Below are 27,630 nucleotides of genomic sequence, written 5' to 3' on the forward strand. Positions count from 1 at the left end.
ATTTGCAGCACATCACATCTGCCAATTGCAGCAATCCACATTACCGTTGAAAGCATAAGGCTACGTTCTGTCTGAGAGATGCCACCATGGCAAGTGAAAAGCATTCCAATACTGTAAATTAGAAAATAAATCAAGTGCTCAATTGTCAGCAGGTACATTAATTGAAATAGTTACACTACTTATTACATTTAAAATAGGGTAACTCTGTAACCGATTACATTTCCAAAGTAACCTTCCCAACACTGGTACCTTCCAATTCAACCCATTGCAAGGGTTCCACCAGTAGTGGACAATCATGCAATGTACATCGGAGTCGACAACACAGAAGATAGTGAGAGAAGCGCATGATAAAGTGATTTGAAACACAGCCATTAATTTGTCCACTTGCCTTCAGCTTCAGACAGCAACCCAGGTGGGATACACCAGTTAAGGGTCTAAACCAGCTATTAAACCAGTCTACTTTGCAATTAACATTGGTGTGGTCTAAAGAAAAAAGGCTGGTCACAAATTGGGATAAATTAAAAATAAATAAGTTGATACTAATTTTATTGCAGATGCAATGTTGTACTTGGATGACTTCAGGGTGGCTTTCAAATAGCATTACCAAAAACAGAGCGACTTGGCATGCTTGAATAGCAGTACAAGCAGTTATGTTAGTCCAGCCATAAAGCCACAAGTAGAGACCAAAACAGATTAAACAACCCCTAATTTGATACCATTAAGAACAGGGACCCAGGTTAGCAACTGGAACTTGCGAAATAGGTCAGGTATGGGCAGAAGCTTGGCTTTAGGTCAAGTACAACCTTGAAGCAAAAGAAGCAACCCTGTTTAGTAGTGTGGCCCAATAAATCAAACTGAGAACAGTCACGAAAGATCAATACCAGAGACACAGTTGAGTTAAGAAGTTTATTAAAACTTTAATAAAGTTAAGTTGATTAAAACTAAAGTCACATGACCAGGTTAACTTCTCCACTAGACACCACATTTTGCCCACTAGAGATGGTCTTGACCTTAGCATCTCTTCCTGGTAAAGAAATGGTAGAATCATGAGGCATTTAAAAACCAAATTATCATGGTTCCTGAAGTCCGTTTACAACAAGCACTCACTTTTCCTAGTGCAGCTTTGCTCACAGGAGCCAGAAGAGGGATGGCACACTGCTGTACTACAGTGGATGAAGATCTAACAGAGGAGGGGGGGGGGGGGAGGGTTAGTCACCGAAGTCACTATAAAAATTACTACTATTAAGGATTCAGGTAAGGCTGCAGAGCATACAGTTTCCTGTAGAGGAGCCAGAGATGCTGGATCCACAAATGTGAACATCTTCACAACAAAGCGCTTGTAGTGGGTTGGGAACTGAACAGAAGATCCAGTCACCGGAACCAATGTGGTCAAGTAATGGTCATCCTGGTATGGGCATCTGAAAGGCAAAGGCAGTCAGAAAAGCCTTGCAGCACACTAGATGGATAAAGACTGGCCTTACTCACCCATCGACCAGAAGGTCCCACTGGGGTAGACTGAGTGGACTGGGGGTTGATGTCGCCCAGCAACGTCCCAGCATTAGGACAATGTTGGGGTCAGTCCTCTCCAAAATGCGCACCTCAACATACACAGGCTCCCGCAGGACTTTTGTGACTGGATAATCAGCATCACCGTAGTAGGACGTGTATGCCTCATCCCCTGAGGAAGAACACCGGCGTTTAACCAGAAACGCCTGCAACCTGGAGTTTTAGAAAATACTTATGCATACTTGGGACAGACACTTACCTTCTGCACAGCCTTTGGTGACACATTGACCATTTGCCAGTCTAAGCTCCACCCTGAGGGGTCCAGAAGCCGCTACTGGTGGAGGTGCAGGAACAGTGTTGACCTCCACAATTAGAGCTTCCACAGAAGTAGCAGAGTACCTACACTGGAATAGAAGCCTAGAAAACAAATAGTGAGCTTGTAGCATTTGTCAAGGATTAACATTTAAGCTAAAAAATTAAACCTACTCAAAATGGCTGTCCCTTGTGATGGAACCAAGTGGTCCAACACCCACTTCATACGAGGAGGTCATTCGGTTCTCATACACCACATATCCACGGTCCTCCTGCAAACAGTAACTGTTGGCATCCAGTCCATTCCAAGCCATGCAGAACAGAACCACAAGCAGCTACTCACCATCATGCTTGTGCCACATGCAGTGACAGGGAACTGGTATATAGCAAAGGAAGGTGTGGATCCCACAGGACTGCAAGGTGGGTCGTTTCCACCCAGGAGACTGACTGAATCCAGGCTCAAGCGAGGTAGTGTAACATCTCTAGCCACCACTACCACAAACTGACCATCTCTTATACACTGGACAGTCACTGGAACAAGGTACAAGAGCAGGTTATTACTGAGCAGCAGTTTAACATGAACACCTTTACATTGACTCACTCTTACCTGCCTTCCCATAGAAACACTGCTGTCCATTAAAGCAGCAGTTGATAGATTCACACTCAGCACCACTGATACCAAGTGGGCCACATTGGATCTGCTCATAATCAGCTACAGCACATTTGTCAAGGGGCTCTGCCTGCCCCACTGGCTGCTTGGGCTGAAACTGCTGAGGAACCCGTTGACTAGTTTGTTGAACCTGGTGAGGAACCTGTAGACTAGTTTGTTGAACCTGCTGACTAGCTTGTTGTTGAACCTGCTGAGGAACCTGTTGACTAGCTTGTTGTTGAACCTGGTGAGGAACCTGTTGACTAGCTTGTTGTTGAACCTGGTGAGGAACCTGTTGACTAGCTTGTTGAACCTGGTGAGGAACCTGTTGACTAGCTTGTTGAACCTGGTGAGGAACCTGCTGAGGAACCTGTTGACTAGCTTGTTGTTGAACCTGCTGAGGAACCTGTTGACTAGCTTGTTGTTGAACCTGCTGAGGAACCTGTTGACTAGCTTGTTGTTGAACCTGCTGAGGAACCTGTTGACTAGCTTGTTGTTGAACCTGCTGAGGAAAATGTTGACTAGCTTGTTGAACCTGGTGAGGAACCTGTTGACTAGCTTGTTGTTGAACCCGCTGGTCAGTTTGCGGTTTCATCAGAGCCCGAGGATTCTGCCGCAGATTACTCCACTGTGGAAACGCATGACAAAAAGCACAAAAACACACGCAAAGTGCCAGAGATTGAAGCGCACACCAACTTCCTGCCATTGTTCAACAGCTAGTCACACTGTTGAGATGAGGCCCTTTGGTCTTTTTGTATTCTACAGATTTTGGCTAATTAACAATAATCCCCTCCCTCTTCATTAACAGTCATGATTCTCCAGACTTGCCCAAATGGGAGCTTATGCTATCAGAACATTTTCATTGGTTCTCAAAATTATACACGTGATGTTTCTTGACTCCAATTAGTCAGATTTGTCATATTGAAGACAAATAAAAAGGTTCATGCTCAGGGGCCTATACCATGAAGCCGGTTTAGCTGGCTAATCAGATATGTCCAAGCTTAGTTTGTGCAAATCCTGGGTTTTTGGTACCATTAAAGAGGTTTGGCTTTTAGCAGTGTTCATCTCCATAGTAAGTTACTTACGCTCCACGGCTAACCTGCTCCAGGGCAGGTTATGTTCTAGATAAGAGATCTCAAACTGAAATTGGACCAATCAGCTGTGAGCAAAGTGACACACCTCTGATGCAATAAAGTCAATCCCCCTTTTTCTACTCCAAATGAAAGGTCACTACATAGCAAATGTTTTTTAAAGACTAAAGCGTCTGGCTTTTAACAATGCTTATTTATAATAATAAAAATGTTGGTTTATTTATCATTTATGTAATTATTATACCCTTAATCAATTACACGTGTATAATTTTAGTTAATCAATCATTAATAGGCACTTGGTTAAAATTAATATAAATAGCCTATGTAAAGGTCATACAAATAAGCTTTAAAATCAATAAATAAAGCGATAAAAATGACTACATGTGAGCTTAAATGTTCAATTCTCTGTATATTTGAACTAAACTAACTTCATAACTTTTACTGGCATTGACTTCCTGTGTAAATTATTTTAATTTCTTAGTATTTTTCAATCATGTCATATTCTGCAGAAGAGAGAAATGAATCTCACTGCTTCTCTCGCGAGAAGTGAATCTCAGGCCCCGTCCAGACGAAGCCAGAACTTTCCCTATCCAATCTTTTTTTTTTTCTCTTTTCAAGAAATATCTGCGTATACACGAGAGCATGAAAACGGCTCAAAACAATGTAGTATACATGCCAGGCCAGTATGTGGCGCTGTAATTCTGGCACAGAAATACACTAAAAACGGAGAAGAAGAGTTGTGGCTAGAAGGGGTACGGCAACAGTCGGAGACTCGGAGGTGAGGTAAAATCTCACAATAAAATAACAATAAATAAATTTGCTACTTACCAGATGTGTTTTATTAACGCATACACCTACCCCAACCCTAAACATACCCTTACAATAATACAAATACAGTAATTAAACAACGCAGTATTGATGTGCGCATGCCCAGTGCCTGTAGTTGTATCCCCTTTAGTCTTCCCCGCGCAGGACGTGGTGTGATGACATCACCGTTTCACAAAATATACGGATTGGCTGTATACACGAAACCGCAAGGGTGTCGTTTTCAGATTTATCCACTTTAGGACCCGGTTTAAAAAAATAGCGGTTTCAGTCTCCCAAAACGCCGGATCCGTGTGGACGAAACGCCAATACGATAAAAAATGTATACGTATACAGTGATACGCGTCTCTGTGTGGACGGGCCCTCAGTTTCACTGATCAACAGCCTGTGATTGGCTGTTCACTACTGATGTCACAGCTAAACTCCTAAACTCAGGATCAAAGACTGAGTTGACAGAGAAAGCGGATGATCAGTATCATGGGACCAACAAAGCCTGAATAGATTTGTTTGGTTTTGTCAACTCAAAACTAATCCTGTAACCCTGAGTTTGTTAAACTACCATCATGGTACAGGCCTCTGGTTTGATACTGGAGCTTGCCCAAAGTACTTTGGGTAAATGTTTGGTGCATTCCGCTTTGCTTGTAGACATGCAGAAATATTAACTAGCGTTACTACTTTTACAATATCTTTATATGTCAAAAATAGTAAGAGTAGTCTGTAGTTCCAAATTTAGCAAAACAATCACAAACCTCCCCAAGCACTTCCCCACGGGGCAATCCCTGTCGCCAGTTTGAAGTGTTCCACAAGTGGACAAGGGAGGTTTATATGGACAGACCCTCGACTCCTTGATTATGACAGAGGAGACGAGTCTACTCATATGTACTTAGCAGTGTTGGGGAGTTAACTAGTTACATGTAACTAGATTATGTAATTTAATTACAAAATAAATGTAACTGTAATCAGTTACAGTTACTGAGAAAAAATGTGTTTTTAAATTACAGTTACTTATGGCTCAGCAGATCATTTCACTTTCAAAATGCACTAAAACTACCAAAACACAATTCTTTTCCCTAGCAAAGGTTTTCAACCAACAAACACACGTTGTCAATCATAAAACGTAGACCCAAAAACCACTAATGTCAGGTTGCATTATTCCCTGATGATTTCAAAGATTATATCAATGATTTTCTTTAGTAAAATTTCTTTACAAAACCAGAATGACACTCTCTCTCTCTGCTTTGCTTATAATTCACTGCAGTTTATGTTACATAGTCCATGTTTACATTTCAGTACAAAATTATTCCCAAGTTTTCCTTTTGAATGGATGGTAATGTGTAGGTGTTCAGTTGTGTAGGTGTTTGGTAACATCTAGTTTCTTAGATTTTTTTCATTCAGAATATATATCAATATGGTATTAACTGTAAAAAAAACTGTTGCGAATTTCTGTCTTATTAGGGCCCGAGCACAGATGGTGTTAGGACCCTATTGGAATTGCTCGGTCTATTATTCTTCTTCTCCGAAATTAATTGCATTTTTGAGGGCCTAAACATGCTCGAAAAATCATGAAACTTTGCACATGCATCAGAAGTGGTGGAAATCTACATCTGATATGGGTTACAGAATTAGGCGTAGCAAAATGGCTCGATAGCGCCATCTACAAAATTGAATTAAGCATCATTCGCACTAAGTTTCACATACAAGTATAAACTCGGTACACACATGTAGCGGCCCAATACCTACAAAAAAGTCCCTGGAAGCAGGAAATTAGATATTTAGAATTTTCTCTGCAAAGTTTTTGCAGTTTTTGCCATTTCCAGACGTTGTACTTAAATTAACTCCTCCTAGAGATTTTATCAGAACAACATCATATTCGGTCAGTCTAATCTAAAGGCCTTGGTGATGTTAAATTGTGAAGATCTTGAATTTTCGCTGAAGGCCGTGTCTGTGGCGGCTGGACAAAGGCTGATGTTTCGCAATGACACAGGAAGCTGTTGTAAGTCAGGCATACTATGGCCCTGTCCCAACTGGCACACTTCATGTGCACTTTCGGTTTTGTGGACTTACAATGGTCGCTGCGTGTGCGTGTCCGTTAAGTCCACAGGGTGTCCCAATCGTCATTTAAGCTTAAAGAAGGGTGCTCGTGAGCGCCCCCTTTGCGGCTGCTATGCGCCCTCGATGCGCACTTCAGCTGAGCCAGCAAGTTCGCGAGCTACGCAGAGGACTTCTACCCGGCTGTCAAAGCGGCATTACGTGCGGACTCAGAGGAAGACCGTGAGGTTTTAGGGTGCCATTTGGGCCAGGGCCAATGTCCGATCTGCCCCAAACTTCACATATTTGAGAAGAGTCCTGGCCTGAAGACATTTACATGGCAATATTCAGTTATAGTCAAAGCACCACCTGCTGGCAGAAGGAAGTGTGGCACATAAAAATTAATTTGCTGTATTTCTCCTATATTTACCCTCTTAAATGCATCTTGCTCATTATTTGCTGTTTTCCTGAGGCCTCCGGGTGGCGGTGGCCCCGGGTACGAGGGCCCTTTCAACGCTGCTTGCAGCTTTAATTTATTTTTGTGTTTTGTTAGGTTTTGAGTATGTAAACATGTGCAAATTGACTTGTATATTTCATACATTTTTGGTGGTGTTTGTGTCTAAGGGAGAAAATAATTCATGTAATTTGAAAGATGACATCATTGAATGTATTTTGTGCCAAAGCAATAATAAATGATCCATAGTTTAGCTCACATAGACTGATGTTGTGATCACTGTGTGAAGTTTCATAAGGGACTTAAGTATTGAATAGGTATTGAAAAAGTAACCTAAGTATTGAATAGGTCTAGTCTTAATTGACTGAGAGATGTTACAGCACTTGCACACTGTTGCTCCTCATTTGGAAGTCGCTTTGGATAAATTATTAAATGTAAATGTATTGAGAAATGGGTCCTGGCGATTGTAAAAAAAACTGTAAAGGCCGTATAGTAAAGCGATGCTATCCTGATGCTTTTGATTGGTTCTCGTTTGAATTTGCAGCACATCACATCTGCCAATTGCAGCAATCCACATTACCGTTGAAAGCATAAGGCTACGTTCTGTCTGAGAGATGCCACCATGGCAAGTGAAAAGCATTCCAATACTGTAAATTAGAAAATAAATCAAGTGCTCAATTGTCAGCAGGTACATTAATTGAAATAGTTACACTACTTATTACATTTAAAATAGGGTAACTCTGTAACCGATTACATTTCCAAAGTAACCTTCCCAACACTGGTACCTTCCAATTCAACCCATTGCAAGGGTTCCACCAGTAGTGGACAATCATGCAATGTACATCGGAGTCGACAACACAGAAGATAGTGAGAGAAGCGCATGATAAAGTGATTTGAAACACAGCCATTAATTTGTCCACTTGCCTTCAGCTTCAGACAGCAACCCAGGTGGGATACACCAGTTAAGGGTCTAAACCAGCTATTAAACCAGTCTACTTTGCAATTAACATTGGTGTGGTCTAAAGAAAAAAGGCTGGTCACAAATTGGGATAAATTAAAAATAAATAAGTTGATACTAATTTTATTGCAGATGCAATGTTGTACTTGGATGACTTCAGGGTGGCTTTCAAATAGCATTACCAAAAACAGAGCGACTTGGCATGCTTGAATAGCAGTACAAGCAGTTATGTTAGTCCAGCCATAAAGCCACAAGTAGAGACCAAAACAGATTAAACAACCCCTAATTTGATACCATTAAGAACAGGGACCCAGGTTAGCAACTGGAACTTGCGAAATAGGTCAGGTATGGGCAGAAGCTTGGCTTTAGGTCAAGTACAACCTTGAAGCAAAAGAAGCAACCCTGTTTAGTAGTGTGGCCCAATAAATCAAACTGAGAACAGTCACGAAAGATCAATACCAGAGACACAGTTGAGTTAAGAAGTTTATTAAAACTTTAATAAAGTTAAGTTGATTAAAACTAAAGTCACATGACCAGGTTAACTTCTCCACTAGACACCACATTTTGCCCACTAGAGATGGTCTTGACCTTAGCATCTCTTCCTGGTAAAGAAATGGTAGAATCATGAGGCATTTAAAAACCAAATTATCATGGTTCCTGAAGTCCGTTTACAACAAGCACTCACTTTTCCTAGTGCAGCTTTGCTCACAGGAGCCAGAAGAGGGATGGCACACTGCTGTACTACAGTGGATGAAGATCTAACAGAGGAGGGGGGGGGGGGGGAGGGTTAGTCACCGAAGTCACTATAAAAATTACTACTATTAAGGATTCAGGTAAGGCTGCAGAGCATACAGTTTCCTGTAGAGGAGCCAGAGATGCTGGATCCACAAATGTGAACATCTTCACAACAAAGCGCTTGTAGTGGGTTGGGAACTGAACAGAAGATCCAGTCACCGGAACCAATGTGGTCAAGTAATGGTCATCCTGGTATGGGCATCTGAAAGGCAAAGGCAGTCAGAAAAGCCTTGCAGCACACTAGATGGATAAAGACTGGCCTTACTCACCCATCGACCAGAAGGTCCCACTGGGGTAGACTGAGTGGACTGGGGGTTGATGTCGCCCAGCAACGTCCCAGCATTAGGACAATGTTGGGGTCAGTCCTCTCCAAAATGCGCACCTCAACATACACAGGCTCCCGCAGGACTTTTGTGACTGGATAATCAGCATCACCGTAGTAGGACGTGTATGCCTCATCCCCTGAGGAAGAACACCGGCGTTTAACCAGAAACGCCTGCAACCTGGAGTTTTAGAAAATACTTATGCATACTTGGGACAGACACTTACCTTCTGCACAGCCTTTGGTGACACATTGACCATTTGCCAGTCTAAGCTCCACCCTGAGGGGTCCAGAAGCCGCTACTGGTGGAGGTGCAGGAACAGTGTTGACCTCCACAATTAGAGCTTCCACAGAAGTAGCAGAGTACCTACACTGGAATAGAAGCCTAGAAAACAAATAGTGAGCTTGTAGCATTTGTCAAGGATTAACATTTAAGCTAAAAAATTAAACCTACTCAAAATGGCTGTCCCTTGTGATGGAACCAAGTGGTCCAACACCCACTTCATACGAGGAGGTCATTCGGTTCTCATACACCACATATCCACGGTCCTCCTGCAAACAGTAACTGTTGGCATCCAGTCCATTCCAAGCCATGCAGAACAGAACCACAAGCAGCTACTCACCATCATGCTTGTGCCACATGCAGTGACAGGGAACTGGTATATAGCAAAGGAAGGTGTGGATCCCACAGGACTGCAAGGTGGGTCGTTTCCACCCAGGAGACTGACTGAATCCAGGCTCAAGCGAGGTAGTGTAACATCTCTAGCCACCACTACCACAAACTGACCATCTCTTATACACTGGACAGTCACTGGAACAAGGTACAAGAGCAGGTTATTACTGAGCAGCAGTTTAACATGAACACCTTTACATTGACTCACTCTTACCTGCCTTCCCATAGAAACACTGCTGTCCATTAAAGCAGCAGTTGATAGATTCACACTCAGCACCACTGATACCAAGTGGGCCACATTGGATCTGCTCATAATCAGCTACAGCACATTTGTCAAGGGGCTCTGCCTGCCCCACTGGCTGCTTGGGCTGAAACTGCTGAGGAACCCGTTGACTAGTTTGTTGAAACTGCTGAGGAACCCGTTGACTAGTTTGTTGAACCTGGTGAGGAACCTGTAGACTAGTTTGTTGAACCTGCTGACTAGCTTGTTGTTGAACCTGCTGAGGAACCTGTTGACTAGCTTGTTGTTGAACCTGGTGAGGAACCTGTTGACTAGCTTGTTGTTGAACCTGGTGAGGAACCTGTTGACTAGCTTGTTGAACCTGGTGAGGAACCTGTTGACTAGCTTGTTGAACCTGGTGAGGAACCTGCTGAGGAACCTGTTGACTAGCTTGTTGTTGAACCTGCTGAGGAACCTGTTGACTAGCTTGTTGTTGAACCTGCTGAGGAACCTGTTGACTAGCTTGTTGTTGAACCCGCTGGTCAGTTTGCGGTTTCATCAGAGCCCGAGGATTCTGCCGCAGATTACTCCACTGTGGAAACGCATGACAAAAAGCACAAAAACACACGCAAAGTGCCAGAGATTGAAGCGCACACCAACTTCCTGCCATTGTTCAACAGCTAGTCACACTGTTGAGATGAGGCCCTTTGGTCTTTTTGTATTCTACAGATTTTGGCTAATTAACAATAATCCCCTCCCTCTTCATTAACAGTCATGATTCTCCAGACTTGCCCAAATGGGAGCTTATGCTATCAGAACATTTTCATTGGTTCTCAAAATTATACACGTGATGTTTCTTGACTCCAATTAGTCAGATTTGTCATATTGAAGACAAATAAAAAGGTTCATGCTCAGGGGCCTATACCATGAAGCCGGTTTAGCTGGCTAATCAGATATGTCCAAGCTTAGTTTGTGCAAATCCTGGGTTTTTGGTACCATTAAAGAGGTTTGGCTTTTAGCAGTGTTCATCTCCATAGTAAGTTACTTACGCTCCACGGCTAACCTGCTCCAGGGCAGGTTATGTTCTAGATAAGAGATCTCAAACTGAAATTGGACCAATCAGCTGTGAGCAAAGTGACACACCTCTGATGCAATAAAGTCAATCCCCCTTTTTCTACTCCAAATGAAAGGTCACTACATAGCAAATGTTTTTTAAAGACTAAAGCGTCTGGCTTTTAACAATGCTTATTTATAATAATAAAAATGTTGGTTTATTTATCATTTATGTAATTATTATACCCTTAATCAATTACACGTGTATAATTTTAGTTAATCAATCATTAATAGGCACTTGGTTAAAATTAATATAAATAGCCTATGTAAAGGTCATACAAATAAGCTTTAAAATCAATAAATAAAGCGATAAAAATGACTACATGTGAGCTTAAATGTTCAATTCTCTGTATATTTGAACTAAACTAACTTCATAACTTTTACTGGCATTGACTTCCTGTGTAAATTATTTTAATTTCTTAGTATTTTTCAATCATGTCATATTCTGCAGAAGAGAGAAATGAATCTCACTGCTTCTCTCGCGAGAAGTGAATCTCAGGCCCCGTCCAGACGAAGCCAGAACTTTCCCTATCCAATCTTTTTTTTTTTCTCTTTTCAAGAAATATCTGCGTATACACGAGAGCATGAAAACGGCTCAAAACAATGTAGTATACATGCCAGGCCAGTATGTGGCGCTGTAATTCTGGCACAGAAATACACTAAAAACGGAGAAGAAGAGTTGTGGCTAGAAGGGGTACGGCAACAGTCGGAGACTCGGAGGTGAGGTAAAATCTCACAATAAAATAACAATAAATAAATTTGCTACTTACCAGATGTGTTTTATTAACGCATACACCTACCCCAACCCTAAACATACCCTTACAATAATGCAAATACAGTAATTAAACAACGCAGTATTGATGTGCGCATGCCCAGTGCCTGTAGTTGTATCCCCTTTAGTCTTCCCCGCGCAGGACGTGGTGTGATGACATCACCGTTTCACAAAATATACGGATTGGCTGTATACACGAAACCGCAAGGGTGTCGTTTTCAGATTTATCCACTTTAGGACCCGGTTTAAAAAAATAGCGGTTTCAGTCTCCCAAAACGCCGGATCCGTGTGGACGAAACGCCAATACGATAAAAAATGTATACGTATACAGTGATACGCGTCTCTGTGTGGACGGGCCCTCAGTTTCACTGATCAACAGCCTGTGATTGGCTGTTCACTACTGATGTCACAGCTAAACTCCTAAACTCAGGATCAAAGACTGAGTTGACAGAGAAAGCGGATGATCAGTATCATGGGACCAACAAAGCCTGAATAGATTTGTTTGGTTTTGTCAACTCAAAACTAATCCTGTAACCCTGAGTTTGTTAAACTACCATCATGGTACAGGCCTCTGGTTTGATACTGGAGCTTGCCCAAAGTACTTTGGGTAAATGTTTGGTGCATTCCGCTTTGCTTGTAGACATGCAGAAATATTAACTAGCGTTACTACTTTTACAATATCTTTATATGTCAAAAATAGTAAGAGTAGTCTGTAGTTCCAAATTTAGCAAAACAATCACAAACCTCCCCAAGCACTTCCCCACGGGGCAATCCCTGTCGCCAGTTTGAAGTGTTCCACAAGTGGACAAGGGAGGTTTATATGGACAGACCCTCGACTCCTTGATTATGACAGAGGAGACGAGTCTACTCATATGTACTTAGCAGTGTTGGGGAGTTAACTAGTTACATGTAACTAGATTATGTAATTTAATTACAAAATAAATGTAACTGTAATCAGTTACAGTTACTGAGAAAAAATGTGTTTTTAAATTACAGTTACTTATGGCTCAGCAGATCATTTCACTTTCAAAATGCACTAAAACTACCAAAACACAATTCTTTTCCCTAGCAAAGGTTTTCAACCAACAAACACACGTTGTCAATCATAAAACGTAGACCCAAAAACCACTAATGTCAGGTTGCATTATTCCCTGATGATTTCAAAGATTATATCAATGATTTTCTTTAGTAAAATTTCTTTACAAAACCAGAATGACACTCTCTCTCTCTGCTTTGCTTATAATTCACTGCAGTTTATGTTACATAGTCCATGTTTACATTTCAGTACAAAATTATTCCCAAGTTTTCCTTTTGAATGGATGGTAATGTGTAGGTGTTCAGTTGTGTAGGTGTTTGGTAACATCTAGTTTCTTAGATTTTTTTCATTCAGAATATATATCAATATGGTATTAACTGTAAAAAAAACTGTTGCGAATTTCTGTCTTATTAGGGCCCGAGCACAGATGGTGTTAGGACCCTATTGGAATTGCTCGGTCTATTATTCTTCTTCTCCGAAATTAATTGCATTTTTGAGGGCCTAAACATGCTCGAAAAATCATGAAACTTTGCACATGCATCAGAAGTGGTGGAAATCTACATCTGATATGGGTTACAGAATTAGGCGTAGCAAAATGGCTCGATAGCGCCATCTACAAAATTGAATTAAGCATCATTCGCACTAAGTTTCACATACAAGTATAAACTCGGTACACACATGTAGCGGCCCAATACCTACAAAAAAGTCCCTGGAAGCAGGAAATTAGATATTTAGAATTTTCTCTGCAAAGTTTTTGCAGTTTTTGCCATTTCCAGACGTTGTACTTAAATTAACTCCTCCTAGAGATTTTATCAGAACAACATCATATTCGGTCAGTCTAATCTAAAGGCCTTGGTGATGTTAAATTGTGAAGATCTTGAATTTTCGCTGAAGGCCGTGTCTGTGGCGGCTGGACAAAGGCTGATGTTTCGCAATGACACAGGAAGCTGTTGTAAGTCAGGCATACTATGGCCCTGTCCCAACTGGCACACTTCATGTGCACTTTCGGTTTTGTGGACTTACAATGGTCGCTGCGTGTGCGTGTCCGTTAAGTCCACAGGGTGTCCCAATCGTCATTTAAGCTTAAAGAAGGGTGCTCGTGAGCGCCCCCTTTGCGGCTGCTATGCGCCCTCGATGCGCACTTCAGCTGAGCCAGCAAGTTCGCGAGCTACGCAGAGGACTTCTACCCGGCTGTCAAAGCGGCATTACGTGCGGACTCAGAGGAAGACCGTGAGGTTTTAGGGTGCCATTTGGGCCAGGGCCAATGTCCGATCTGCCCCAAACTTCACATATTTGAGAAGAGTCCTGGCCTGAAGACATTTACATGGCAATATTCAGTTATAGTCAAAGCACCACCTGCTGGCAGAAGGAAGTGTGGCACATAAAAATTAATTTGCTGTATTTCTCCTATATTTACCCTCTTAAATGCATCTTGCTCATTATTTGCTGTTTTCCTGAGGCCTCCGGGTGGCGGTGGCCCCGGGTACGAGGGCCCTTTCAACGCTGCTTGCAGCTTTAATTTATTTTTGTGTTTTGTTAGGTTTTGAGTATGTAAACATGTGCAAATTGACTTGTATATTTCATACATTTTTGGTGGTGTTTGTGTCTAAGGGAGAAAATAATTCATGTAATTTGAAAGATGACATCATTGAATGTATTTTGTGCCAAAGCAATAATAAATGATCCATAGTTTAGCTCACATAGACTGATGTTGTGATCACTGTGTGAAGTTTCATAAGGGACTTAAGTATTGAATAGGTATTGAAAAAGTAACCTAAGTATTGAATAGGTCTAGTCTTAATTGACTGAGAGATGTTACAGCACTTGCACACTGTTGCTCCTCATTTGGAAGTCGCTTTGGATAAATTATTAAATGTAAATGTATTGAGAAATGGGTCCTGGCGATTGTAAAAAAAACTGTAAAGGCCGTATAGTAAAGCGATGCTATCCTGATGCTTTTGATTGGTTCTCGTTTGAATTTGCAGCACATCACATCTGCCAATTGCAGCAATCCACATTACCGTTGAAAGCATAAGGCTACGTTCTGTCTGAGAGATGCCACCATGGCAAGTGAAAAGCATTCCAATACTGTAAATTAGAAAATAAATCAAGTGCTCAATTGTCAGCAGGTACATTAATTGAAATAGTTACACTACTTATTACATTTAAAATAGGGTAACTCTGTAACCGATTACATTTCCAAAGTAACCTTCCCAACACTGGTACCTTCCAATTCAACCCATTGCAAGGGTTCCACCAGTAGTGGACAATCATGCAATGTACATCGGAGTCGACAACACAGAAGATAGTGAGAGAAGCGCATGATAAAGTGATTTGAAACACAGCCATTAATTTGTCCACTTGCCTTCAGCTTCAGACAGCAACCCAGGTGGGATACACCAGTTAAGGGTCTAAACCAGCTATTAAACCAGTCTACTTTGCAATTAACATTGGTGTGGTCTAAAGAAAAAAGGCTGGTCACAAATTGGGATAAATTAAAAATAAATAAGTTGATACTAATTTTATTGCAGATGCAATGTTGTACTTGGATGACTTCAGGGTGGCTTTCAAATAGCATTACCAAAAACAGAGCGACTTGGCATGCTTGAATAGCAGTACAAGCAGTTATGTTAGTCCAGCCATAAAGCCACAAGTAGAGACCAAAACAGATTAAACAACCCCTAATTTGATACCATTAAGAACAGGGACCCAGGTTAGCAACTGGAACTTGCGAAATAGGTCAGGTATGGGCAGAAGCTTGGCTTTAGGTCAAGTACAACCTTGAAGCAAAAGAAGCAACCCTGTTTAGTAGTGTGGCCCAATAAATCAAACTGAGAACAGTCACGAAAGATCAATACCAGAGACACAGTTGAGTTAAGAAGTTTATTAAAACTTTAATAAAGTTAAGTTGATTAAAACTAAAGTCACATGACCAGGTTAACTTCTCCACTAGACACCACATTTTGCCCACTAGAGATGGTCTTGACCTTAGCATCTCTTCCTGGTAAAGAAATGGTAGAATCATGAGGCATTTAAAAACCAAATTATCATGGTTCCTGAAGTCCGTTTACAACAAGCACTCACTTTTCCTAGTGCAGCTTTGCTCACAGGAGCCAGAAGAGGGATGGCACACTGCTGTACTACAGTGGATGAAGATCTAACAGAGGAGGGGGGGGGGGGAGGGTTAGTCACCGAAGTCACTATAAAAATTACTACTATTAAGGATTCAGGTAAGGCTGCAGAGCATACAGTTTCCTGTAGAGGAGCCAGAGATGCTGGATCCACAAATGTGAACATCTTCACAACAAAGCGCTTGTAGTGGGTTGGGAACTGAACAGAAGATCCAGTCACCGGAACCAATGTGGTCAAGTAATGGTCATCCTGGTATGGGCATCTGAAAGGCAAAGGCAGTCAGAAAAGCCTTGCAGCACACTAGATGGATAAAGACTGGCCTTACTCACCCATCGACCAGAAGGTCCCACTGGGGTAGACTGAGTGGACTGGGGGTTGATGTCGCCCAGCAACGTCCCAGCATTAGGACAATGTTGGGGTCAGTCCTCTCCAAAATGCGCACCTCAACATACACAGGCTCCCGCAGGACTTTTGTGACTGGATAATCAGCATCACCGTAGTAGGACGTGTATGCCTCATCCCCTGAGGAAGAACACCGGCGTTTAACCAGAAACGCCTGCAACCTGGAGTTTTAGAAAATACTTATGCATACTTGGGACAGACACTTACCTTCTGCACAGCCTTTGGTGACACATTGACCATTTGCCAGTCTAAGCTCCACCCTGAGGGGTCCAGAAGCCGCTACTGGTGGAGGTGCAGGAACAGTGTTGACCTCCACAATTAGAGCTTCCACAGAAGTAGCAGAGTACCTACACTGGAATAGAAGCCTAGAAAACAAATAGTGAGCTTGTAGCATTTGTCAAGGATTAACATTTAAGCTAAAAAATTAAACCTACTCAAAATGGCTGTCCCTTGTGATGGAACCAAGTGGTCCAACACCCACTTCATACGAGGAGGTCATTCGGTTCTCATACACCACATATCCACGGTCCTCCTGCAAACAGTAACTGTTGGCATCCAGTCCATTCCAAGCCATGCAGAACAGAACCACAAGCAGCTACTCACCATCATGCTTGTGCCACATGCAGTGACAGGGAACTGGTATATAGCAAAGGAAGGTGTGGATCCCACAGGACTGCAAGGTGGGTCGTTTCCACCCAGGAGACTGACTGAATCCAGGCTCAAGCGAGGTAGTGTAACATCTCTAGCCACCACTACCACAAACTGACCATCTCTTATACACTGGACAGTCACTGGAACAAGGTACAAGAGCAGGTTATTACTGAGCAGCAGTTTAACATGAACACCTTTACATTGACTCACTCTTACCTGCCTTCCCATAGAAACACTGCTGTCCATTAAAGCAGCAGTTGATAGATTCACACTCAGCACCACTGATACCAAGTGGGCCACATTGGATCTGCTCATAATCAGCTACAGCACATTTGTCAAGGGGCTCTGCCTGCCCCACTGGCTGCTTGGGCTGAAACTGCTGAGGAACCCGTTGACTAGTTTGTTGAACCTGGTGAGGAACCTGTAGACTAGTTTGTTGAACCTGCTGACTAGCTTGTTGTTGAACCTGCTGAGGAACCTGTTGACTAGCTTGTTGTTGAACCTGGTGAGGAACCTGTTGACTAGCTTGTTGTTGAACCTGGTGAGGAACCTGTTGACTAGCTTGTTGAACCTGGTGAGGAACCTGTTGACTAGCTTGTTGAACCTGGTGAGGAACCTGCTGAGGAACCTGTTGACTAGCTTGTTGTTGAACCTGCTGAGGAACCTGTTGACTAGCTTGTTGTTGAACCTGCTGAGGAACCTGTTGACTAGCTTGTTGTTGAACCCGCTGGTCAGTTTGCGGTTTCATCAGAGCCCGAGGATTCTGCCGCAGATTACTCCACTGTGGAAACGCATGACAAAAAGCACAAAAACACACGCAAAGTGCCAGAGATTGAAGCGCACACCAACTTCCTGCCATTGTTCAACAGCTAGTCACACTGTTGAGATGAGGCCCTTTGGTCTTTTTGTATTCTACAGATTTTGGCTAATTAACAATAATCCCCTCCCTCTTCATTAACAGTCATGATTCTCCAGACTTGCCCAAATGGGAGCTTATGCTATCAGAACATTTTCATTGGTTCTCAAAATTATACACGTGATGTTTCTTGACTCCAATTAGTCAGATTTGTCATATTGAAGACAAATAAAAAGGTTCATGCTCAGGGGCCTATACCATGAAGCCGGTTTAGCTGGCTAATCAGATATGTCCAAGCTTAGTTTGTGCAAATCCTGGGTTTTTGGTACCATTAAAGAGGTTTGGCTTTTAGCAGTGTTCATCTCCATAGTAAGTTACTTACGCTCCACGGCTAACCTGCTCCAGGGCAGGTTATGTTCTAGATAAGAGATCTCAAACTGAAATTGGACCAATCAGCTGTGAGCAAAGTGACACACCTCTGATGCAATAAAGTCAATCCCCCTTTTTCTACTCCAAATGAAAGGTCACTACATAGCAAATGTTTTTTAAAGACTAAAGCGTCTGGCTTTTAACAATGCTTATTTATAATAATAAAAATGTTGGTTTATTTATCATTTATGTAATTATTATACCCTTAATCAATTACACGTGTATAATTTTAGTTAATCAATCATTAATAGGCACTTGGTTAAAATTAATATAAATAGCCTATGTAAAGGTCATACAAATAAGCTTTAAAATCAATAAATAAAGCGATAAAAATGACTACATGTGAGCTTAAATGTTCAATTCTCTGTATATTTGAACTAAACTAACTTCATAACTTTTACTGGCATTGACTTCCTGTGTAAATTATTTTAATTTCTTAGTATTTTTCAATCATGTCATATTCTGCAGAAGAGAGAAATGAATCTCACTGCTTCTCTCGCGAGAAGTGAATCTCAGGCCCCGTCCAGACGAAGCCAGAACTTTCCCTATCCAATCTTTTTTTTTTTCTCTTTTCAAGAAATATCTGCGTATACACGAGAGCATGAAAACGGCTCAAAACAATGTAGTATACATGCCAGGCCAGTATGTGGCGCTGTAATTCTGGCACAGAAATACACTAAAAACGGAGAAGAAGAGTTGTGGCTAGAAGGGGTACGGCAACAGTCGGAGACTCGGAGGTGAGGTAAAATCTCACAATAAAATAACAATAAATAAATTTGCTACTTACCAGATGTGTTTTATTAACGCATACACCTACCCCAACCCTAAACATACCCTTACAATAATGCAAATACAGTAATTAAACAACGCAGTATTGATGTGCGCATGCCCAGTGCCTGTAGTTGTATCCCCTTTAGTCTTCCCCGCGCAGGACGTGGTGTGATGACATCACCGTTTCACAAAATATACGGATTGGCTGTATACACGAAACCGCAAGGGTGTCGTTTTCAGATTTATCCACTTTAGGACCCGGTTTAAAAAAATAGCGGTTTCAGTCTCCCAAAACGCCGGATCCGTGTGGACGAAACGCCAATACGATAAAAAATGTATACGTATACAGTGATACGCGTCTCTGTGTGGACGGGCCCTCAGTTTCACTGATCAACAGCCTGTGATTGGCTGTTCACTACTGATGTCACAGCTAAACTCCTAAACTCAGGATCAAAGACTGAGTTGACAGAGAAAGCGGATGATCAGTATCATGGGACCAACAAAGCCTGAATAGATTTGTTTGGTTTTGTCAACTCAAAACTAATCCTGTAACCCTGAGTTTGTTAAACTACCATCATGGTACAGGCCTCTGGTTTGATACTGGAGCTTGCCCAAAGTACTTTGGGTAAATGTTTGGTGCATTCCGCTTTGCTTGTAGACATGCAGAAATATTAACTAGCGTTACTACTTTTACAATATCTTTATATGTCAAAAATAGTAAGAGTAGTCTGTAGTTCCAAATTTAGCAAAACAATCACAAACCTCCCCAAGCACTTCCCCACGGGGCAATCCCTGTCGCCAGTTTGAAGTGTTCCACAAGTGGACAAGGGAGGTTTATATGGACAGACCCTCGACTCCTTGATTATGACAGAGGAGACGAGTCTACTCATATGTACTTAGCAGTGTTGGGGAGTTAACTAGTTACATGTAACTAGATTATGTAATTTAATTACAAAATAAATGTAACTGTAATCAGTTACAGTTACTGAGAAAAAATGTGTTTTTAAATTACAGTTACTTATGGCTCAGCAGATCATTTCACTTTCAAAATGCACTAAAACTACCAAAACACAATTCTTTTCCCTAGCAAAGGTTTTCAACCAACAAACACACGTTGTCAATCATAAAACGTAGACCCAAAAACCACTAATGTCAGGTTGCATTATTCCCTGATGATTTCAAAGATTATATCAATGATTTTCTTTAGTAAAATTTCTTTACAAAACCAGAATGACACTCTCTCTCTCTGCTTTGCTTATAATTCACTGCAGTTTATGTTACATAGTCCATGTTTACATTTCAGTACAAAATTATTCCCAAGTTTTCCTTTTGAATGGATGGTAATGTGTAGGTGTTCAGTTGTGTAGGTGTTTGGTAACATCTAGTTTCTTAGATTTTTTTCATTCAGAATATATATCAATATGGTATTAACTGTAAAAAAAACTGTTGCGAATTTCTGTCTTATTAGGGCCCGAGCACAGATGGTGTTAGGACCCTATTGGAATTGCTCGGTCTATTATTCTTCTTCTCCGAAATTAATTGCATTTTTGAGGGCCTAAACATGCTCGAAAAATCATGAAACTTTGCACATGCATCAGAAGTGGTGGAAATCTACATCTGATATGGGTTACAGAATTAGGCGTAGCAAAATGGCTCGATAGCGCCATCTACAAAATTGAATTAAGCATCATTCGCACTAAGTTTCACATACAAGTATAAACTCGGTACACACATGTAGCGGCCCAATACCTACAAAAAAGTCCCTGGAAGCAGGAAATTAGATATTTAGAATTTTCTCTGCAAAGTTTTTGCAGTTTTTGCCATTTCCAGACGTTGTACTTAAATTAACTCCTCCTAGAGATTTTATCAGAACAACATCATATTCGGTCAGTCTAATCTAAAGGCCTTGGTGATGTTAAATTGTGAAGATCTTGAATTTTCGCTGAAGGCCGTGTCTGTGGCGGCTGGACAAAGGCTGATGTTTCGCAATGACACAGGAAGCTGTTGTAAGTCAGGCATACTATGGCCCTGTCCCAACTGGCACACTTCATGTGCACTTTCGGTTTTGTGGACTTACAATGGTCGCTGCGTGTGCGTGTCCGTTAAGTCCACAGGGTGTCCCAATCGTCATTTAAGCTTAAAGAAGGGTGCTCGTGAGCGCCCCCTTTGCGGCTGCTATGCGCCCTCGATGCGCACTTCAGCTGAGCCAGCAAGTTCGCGAGCTACGCAGAGGACTTCTACCCGGCTGTCAAAGCGGCATTACGTGCGGACTCAGAGGAAGACCGTGAGGTTTTAGGGTGCCATTTGGGCCAGGGCCAATGTCCGATCTGCCCCAAACTTCACATATTTGAGAAGAGTCCTGGCCTGAAGACATTTACATGGCAATATTCAGTTATAGTCAAAGCACCACCTGCTGGCAGAAGGAAGTGTGGCACATAAAAATTAATTTGCTGTATTTCTCCTATATTTACCCTCTTAAATGCATCTTGCTCATTATTTGCTGTTTTCCTGAGGCCTCCGGGTGGCGGTGGCCCCGGGTACGAGGGCCCTTTCAACGCTGCTTGCAGCTTTAATTTATTTTTGTGTTTTGTTAGGTTTTGAGTATGTAAACATGTGCAAATTGACTTGTATATTTCATACATTTTTGGTGGTGTTTGTGTCTAAGGGAGAAAATAATTCATGTAATTTGAAAGATGACATCATTGAATGTATTTTGTGCCAAAGCAATAATAAATGATCCATAGTTTAGCTCACATAGACTGATGTTGTGATCACTGTGTGAAGTTTCATAAGGGACTTAAGTATTGAATAGGTATTGAAAAAGTAACCTAAGTATTGAATAGGTCTAGTCTTAATTGACTGAGAGATGTTACAGCACTTGCACACTGTTGCTCCTCATTTGGAAGTCGCTTTGGATAAATTATTAAATGTAAATGTATTGAGAAATGGGTCCTGGCGATTGTAAAAAAAACTGTAAAGGCCGTATAGTAAAGCGATGCTATCCTGATGCTTTTGATTGGTTCTCGTTTGAATTTGCAGCACATCACATCTGCCAATTGCAGCAATCCACATTACCGTTGAAAGCATAAGGCTACGTTCTGTCTGAGAGATGCCACCATGGCAAGTGAAAAGCATTCCAATACTGTAAATTAGAAAATAAATCAAGTGCTCAATTGTCAGCAGGTACATTAATTGAAATAGTTACACTACTTATTACATTTAAAATAGGGTAACTCTGTAACCGATTACATTTCCAAAGTAACCTTCCCAACACTGGTACCTTCCAATTCAACCCATTGCAAGGGTTCCACCAGTAGTGGACAATCATGCAATGTACATCGGAGTCGACAACACAGAAGATAGTGAGAGAAGCGCATGATAAAGTGATTTGAAACACAGCCATTAATTTGTCCACTTGCCTTCAGCTTCAGACAGCAACCCAGGTGGGATACACCAGTTAAGGGTCTAAACCAGCTATTAAACCAGTCTACTTTGCAATTAACATTGGTGTGGTCTAAAGAAAAAAGGCTGGTCACAAATTGGGATAAATTAAAAATAAATAAGTTGATACTAATTTTATTGCAGATGCAATGTTGTACTTGGATGACTTCAGGGTGGCTTTCAAATAGCATTACCAAAAACAGAGCGACTTGGCATGCTTGAATAGCAGTACAAGCAGTTATGTTAGTCCAGCCATAAAGCCACAAGTAGAGACCAAAACAGATTAAACAACCCCTAATTTGATACCATTAAGAACAGGGACCCAGGTTAGCAACTGGAACTTGCGAAATAGGTCAGGTATGGGCAGAAGCTTGGCTTTAGGTCAAGTACAACCTTGAAGCAAAAGAAGCAACCCTGTTTAGTAGTGTGGCCCAATAAATCAAACTGAGAACAGTCACGAAAGATCAATACCAGAGACACAGTTGAGTTAAGAAGTTTATTAAAACTTTAATAAAGTTAAGTTGATTAAAACTAAAGTCACATGACCAGGTTAACTTCTCCACTAGACACCACATTTTGCCCACTAGAGATGGTCTTGACCTTAGCATCTCTTCCTGGTAAAGAAATGGTAGAATCATGAGGCATTTAAAAACCAAATTATCATGGTTCCTGAAGTCCGTTTACAACAAGCACTCACTTTTCCTAGTGCAGCTTTGCTCACAGGAGCCAGAAGAGGGATGGCACACTGCTGTACTACAGTGGATGAAGATCTAACAGAGGAGGGGGGGGGGGAGGGTTAGTCACCGAAGTCACTATAAAAATTACTACTATTAAGGATTCAGGTAAGGCTGCAGAGCATACAGTTTCCTGTAGAGGAGCCAGAGATGCTGGATCCACAAATGTGAACATCTTCACAACAAAGCGCTTGTAGTGGGTTGGGAACTGAACAGAAGATCCAGTCACCGGAACCAATGTGGTCAAGTAATGGTCATCCTGGTATGGGCATCTGAAAGGCAAAGGCAGTCAGAAAAGCCTTGCAGCACACTAGATGGATAAAGACTGGCCTTACTCACCCATCGACCAGAAGGTCCCACTGGGGTAGACTGAGTGGACTGGGGGTTGATGTCGCCCAGCAACGTCCCAGCATTAGGACAATGTTGGGGTCAGTCCTCTCCAAAATGCGCACCTCAACATACACAGGCTCCCGCAGGACTTTTGTGACTGGATAATCAGCATCACCGTAGTAGGACGTGTATGCCTCATCCCCTGAGGAAGAACACCGGCGTTTAACCAGAAACGCCTGCAACCTGGAGTTTTAGAAAATACTTATGCATACTTGGGACAGACACTTACCTTCTGCACAGCCTTTGGTGACACATTGACCATTTGCCAGTCTAAGCTCCACCCTGAGGGGTCCAGAAGCCGCTACTGGTGGAGGTGCAGGAACAGTGTTGACCTCCACAATTAGAGCTTCCACAGAAGTAGCAGAGTACCTACACTGGAATAGAAGCCTAGAAAACAAATAGTGAGCTTGTAGCATTTGTCAAGGATTAACATTTAAGCTAAAAAATTAAACCTACTCAAAATGGCTGTCCCTTGTGATGGAACCAAGTGGTCCAACACCCACTTCATACGAGGAGGTCATTCGGTTCTCATACACCACATATCCACGGTCCTCCTGCAAACAGTAACTGTTGGCATCCAGTCCATTCCAAGCCATGCAGAACAGAACCACAAGCAGCTACTCACCATCATGCTTGTGCCACATGCAGTGACAGGGAACTGGTATATAGCAAAGGAAGGTGTGGATCCCACAGGACTGCAAGGTGGGTCGTTTCCACCCAGGAGACTGACTGAATCCAGGCTCAAGCGAGGTAGTGTAACATCTCTAGCCACCACTACCACAAACTGACCATCTCTTATACACTGGACAGTCACTGGAACAAGGTACAAGAGCAGGTTATTACTGAGCAGCAGTTTAACATGAACACCTTTACATTGACTCACTCTTACCTGCCTTCCCATAGAAACACTGCTGTCCATTAAAGCAGCAGTTGATAGATTCACACTCAGCACCACTGATACCAAGTGGGCCACATTGGATCTGCTCATAATCAGCTACAGCACATTTGTCAAGGGGCTCTGCCTGCCCCACTGGCTGCTTGGGCTGAAACTGCTGAGGAACCCGTTGACTAGTTTGTTGAACCTGGTGAGGAACCTGTAGACTAGTTTGTTGAACCTGCTGACTAGCTTGTTGTTGAACCTGCTGAGGAACCTGTTGACTAGCTTGTTGTTGAACCTGGTGAGGAACCTGTTGACTAGCTTGTTGTTGAACCTGGTGAGGAACCTGTTGACTAGCTTGTTGAACCTGGTGAGGAACCTGTTGACTAGCTTGTTGAACCTGGTGAGGAACCTGCTGAGGAACCTGTTGACTAGCTTGTTGTTGAACCTGCTGAGGAACCTGTTGACTAGCTTGTTGTTGAACCTGCTGAGGAACCTGTTGACTAGCTTGTTGTTGAACCTGCTGAGGAACCTGTTGACTAGCTTGTTGTTGAACCTGCTGAGGAAAATGTTGACTAGCTTGTTGAACCTGGTGAGGAACCTGTTGACTAGCTTGTTGTTGAACCCGCTGGTCAGTTTGCGGTTTCATCAGAGCCCGAGGATTCTGCCGCAGATTACTCCACTGTGGAAACGCATGACAAAAAGCACAAAAACACACGCAAAGTGCCAGAGATTGAAGCGCACACCAACTTCCTGCCATTGTTCAACAGCTAGTCACACTGTTGAGATGAGGCCCTTTGGTCTTTTTGTATTCTACAGATTTTGGCTAATTAACAATAATCCCCTCCCTCTTCATTAACAGTCATGATTCTCCAGACTTGCCCAAATGGGAGCTTATGCTATCAGAACATTTTCATTGGTTCTCAAAATTATACACGTGATGTTTCTTGACTCCAATTAGTCAGATTTGTCATATTGAAGACAAATAAAAAGGTTCATGCTCAGGGGCCTATACCATGAAGCCGGTTTAGCTGGCTAATCAGATATGTCCAAGCCTAGTTTGTGCAAATCCTGGGTTTTTGGTACCATTAAAGAGGTTTGGCTTTTAGCAGTGTTCATCTCCATAGTAAGTTACTTACGCTCCACGGCTAACCTGCTCCAGGGCAGGTTATGTTCTAGATAAGAGATCTCAAACTGAAATTGGACCAATCAGCTGTGAGCAAAGTGACACACCTCTGATGCAATAAAGTCAATCCCCCTTTTTCTACTCCAAATGAAAGGTCACTACATAGCAAATGTTTTTTAAAGACTAAAGCGTCTGGCTTTTAACAATGCTTATTTATAATAATAAAAATGTTGGTTTATTTATCATTTATGTAATTATTATACCCTTAATCAATTACACGTGTATAATTTTAGTTAATCAATCATTAATAGGCACTTGGTTAAAATTAATATAAATAGCCTATGTAAAGGTCATACAAATAAGCTTTAAAATCAATAAATAAAGCGATAAAAATGACTACATGTGAGCTTAAATGTTCAATTCTCTGTATATTTGAACTAAACTAACTTCATAACTTTTACTGGCATTGACTTCCTGTGTAAATTATTTTAATTTCTTAGTATTTTTCAATCATGTCATATTCTGCAGAAGAGAGAAATGAATCTCACTGCTTCTCTCGCGAGAAGTGAATCTCAGGCCCCGTCCAGACGAAGCCAGAACTTTCCCTATCCAATCTTTTTTTTTTTCTCTTTTCAAGAAATATCTGCGTATACACGAGAGCATGAAAACGGCTCAAAACAATGTAGTATACATGCCAGGCCAGTATGTGGCGCTGTAATTCTGGCACAGAAATACACTAAAAACGGAGAAGAAGAGTTGTGGCTAGAAGGGGTACGGCAACAGTCGGAGACTCGGAGGTGAGGTAAAATCTCACAATAAAATAACAATAAATAAATTTGCTACTTACCAGATGTGTTTTATTAACGCATACACCTACCCCAACCCTAAACATACCCTTACAATAATGCAAATACAGTAATTAAACAACGCAGTATTGATGTGCGCATGCCCAGTGCCTGTAGTTGTATCCCCTTTAGTCTTCCCCGCGCAGGACGTGGTGTGATGACATCACCGTTTCACAAAATATACGGATTGGCTGTATACACGAAACCGCAAGGGTGTCGTTTTCAGATTTATCCACTTTAGGACCCGGTTTAAAAAAATAGCGGTTTCAGTCTCCCAAAACGCCGGATCCGTGTGGACGAAACGCCAATACGATAAAAAATGTATACGTATACAGTGATACGCGTCTCTGTGTGGACGGGCCCTCAGTTTCACTGATCAACAGCCTGTGATTGGCTGTTCACTACTGATGTCACAGCTAAACTCCTAAACTCAGGATCAAAGACTGAGTTGACAGAGAAAGCGGATGATCAGTATCATGGGACCAACAAAGCCTGAATAGATTTGTTTGGTTTTGTCAACTCAAAACTAATCCTGTAACCCTGAGTTTGTTAAACTACCATCATGGTACAGGCCTCTGGTTTGATACTGGAGCTTGCCCAAAGTACTTTGGGTAAATGTTTGGTGCATTCCGCTTTGCTTGTAGACATGCAGAAATATTAACTAGCGTTACTACTTTTACAATATCTTTATATGTCAAAAATAGTAAGAGTAGTCTGTAGTTCCAAATTTAGCAAAACAATCACAAACCTCCCCAAGCACTTCCCCACGGGGCAATCCCTGTCGCCAGTTTGAAGTGTTCCACAAGTGGACAAGGGAGGTTTATATGGACAGACCCTCGACTCCTTGATTATGACAGAGGAGACGAGTCTACTCATATGTACTTAGCAGTGTTGGGGAGTTAACTAGTTACATGTAACTAGATTATGTAATTTAATTACAAAATAAATGTAACTGTAATCAGTTACAGTTACTGAGAAAAAAATGTGTTTTTAAATTACAGTTACTTATGGCTCAGCAGATCATTTCACTTTCAAAATGCACTAAAACTACCAAAACACAATTCTTTTCCCTAGCAAAGGTTTTCAACCAACAAACACACGTTGTCAATCATAAAACGTAGACCCAAAAACCACTAATGTCAGGTTGCATTATTCCCTGATGATTTCAAAGATTATATCAATGATTTTCTTTAGTAAAATTTCTTTACAAAACCAGAATGAC

General features: G+C 41.7%; 2 protein-coding genes across 2 annotated transcripts; both read right to left on the minus strand.

The window, feature by feature from the left end:
- Nucleotides 1-737: 737 nt before the first annotated feature.
- On the minus strand, nucleotides 738-22,652 carry LOC307128520 (zona pellucida sperm-binding protein 2-like; the record flags this gene model as incomplete). Its single annotated transcript, XM_079820432.1, has 5 exons — nucleotides 738-854; nucleotides 1,310-1,418; nucleotides 1,486-1,637; nucleotides 2,231-2,349; nucleotides 22,631-22,652. The coding sequence occupies 5 exons, from the start codon at nucleotides 22,650-22,652 to the stop codon at nucleotides 738-740; spliced, it is 519 nt and encodes a 172-aa protein (XP_079676558.1).
- Nucleotides 22,653-22,763: 111 nt separating this feature from the next.
- On the minus strand, nucleotides 22,764-25,197 carry LOC307128521 (zona pellucida sperm-binding protein 4-like; the record flags this gene model as incomplete). Its single annotated transcript, XM_079820433.1, has 7 exons — nucleotides 22,764-22,880; nucleotides 23,298-23,442; nucleotides 23,510-23,702; nucleotides 23,790-23,947; nucleotides 24,017-24,114; nucleotides 24,186-24,334; nucleotides 25,188-25,197. The coding sequence occupies 7 exons, from the start codon at nucleotides 25,195-25,197 to the stop codon at nucleotides 22,764-22,766; spliced, it is 870 nt and encodes a 289-aa protein (XP_079676559.1).
- Nucleotides 25,198-27,630: the final 2,433 nt, after the last annotated feature.

The sequence above is a fragment of the Gobio gobio genome (assembly GCF_949357685.1).
Source record: "Gobio gobio genome assembly, chromosome: 6".
In the NCBI taxonomy this organism is placed as follows: Eukaryota; Metazoa; Chordata; class Actinopteri; order Cypriniformes; family Gobionidae; genus Gobio; species Gobio gobio.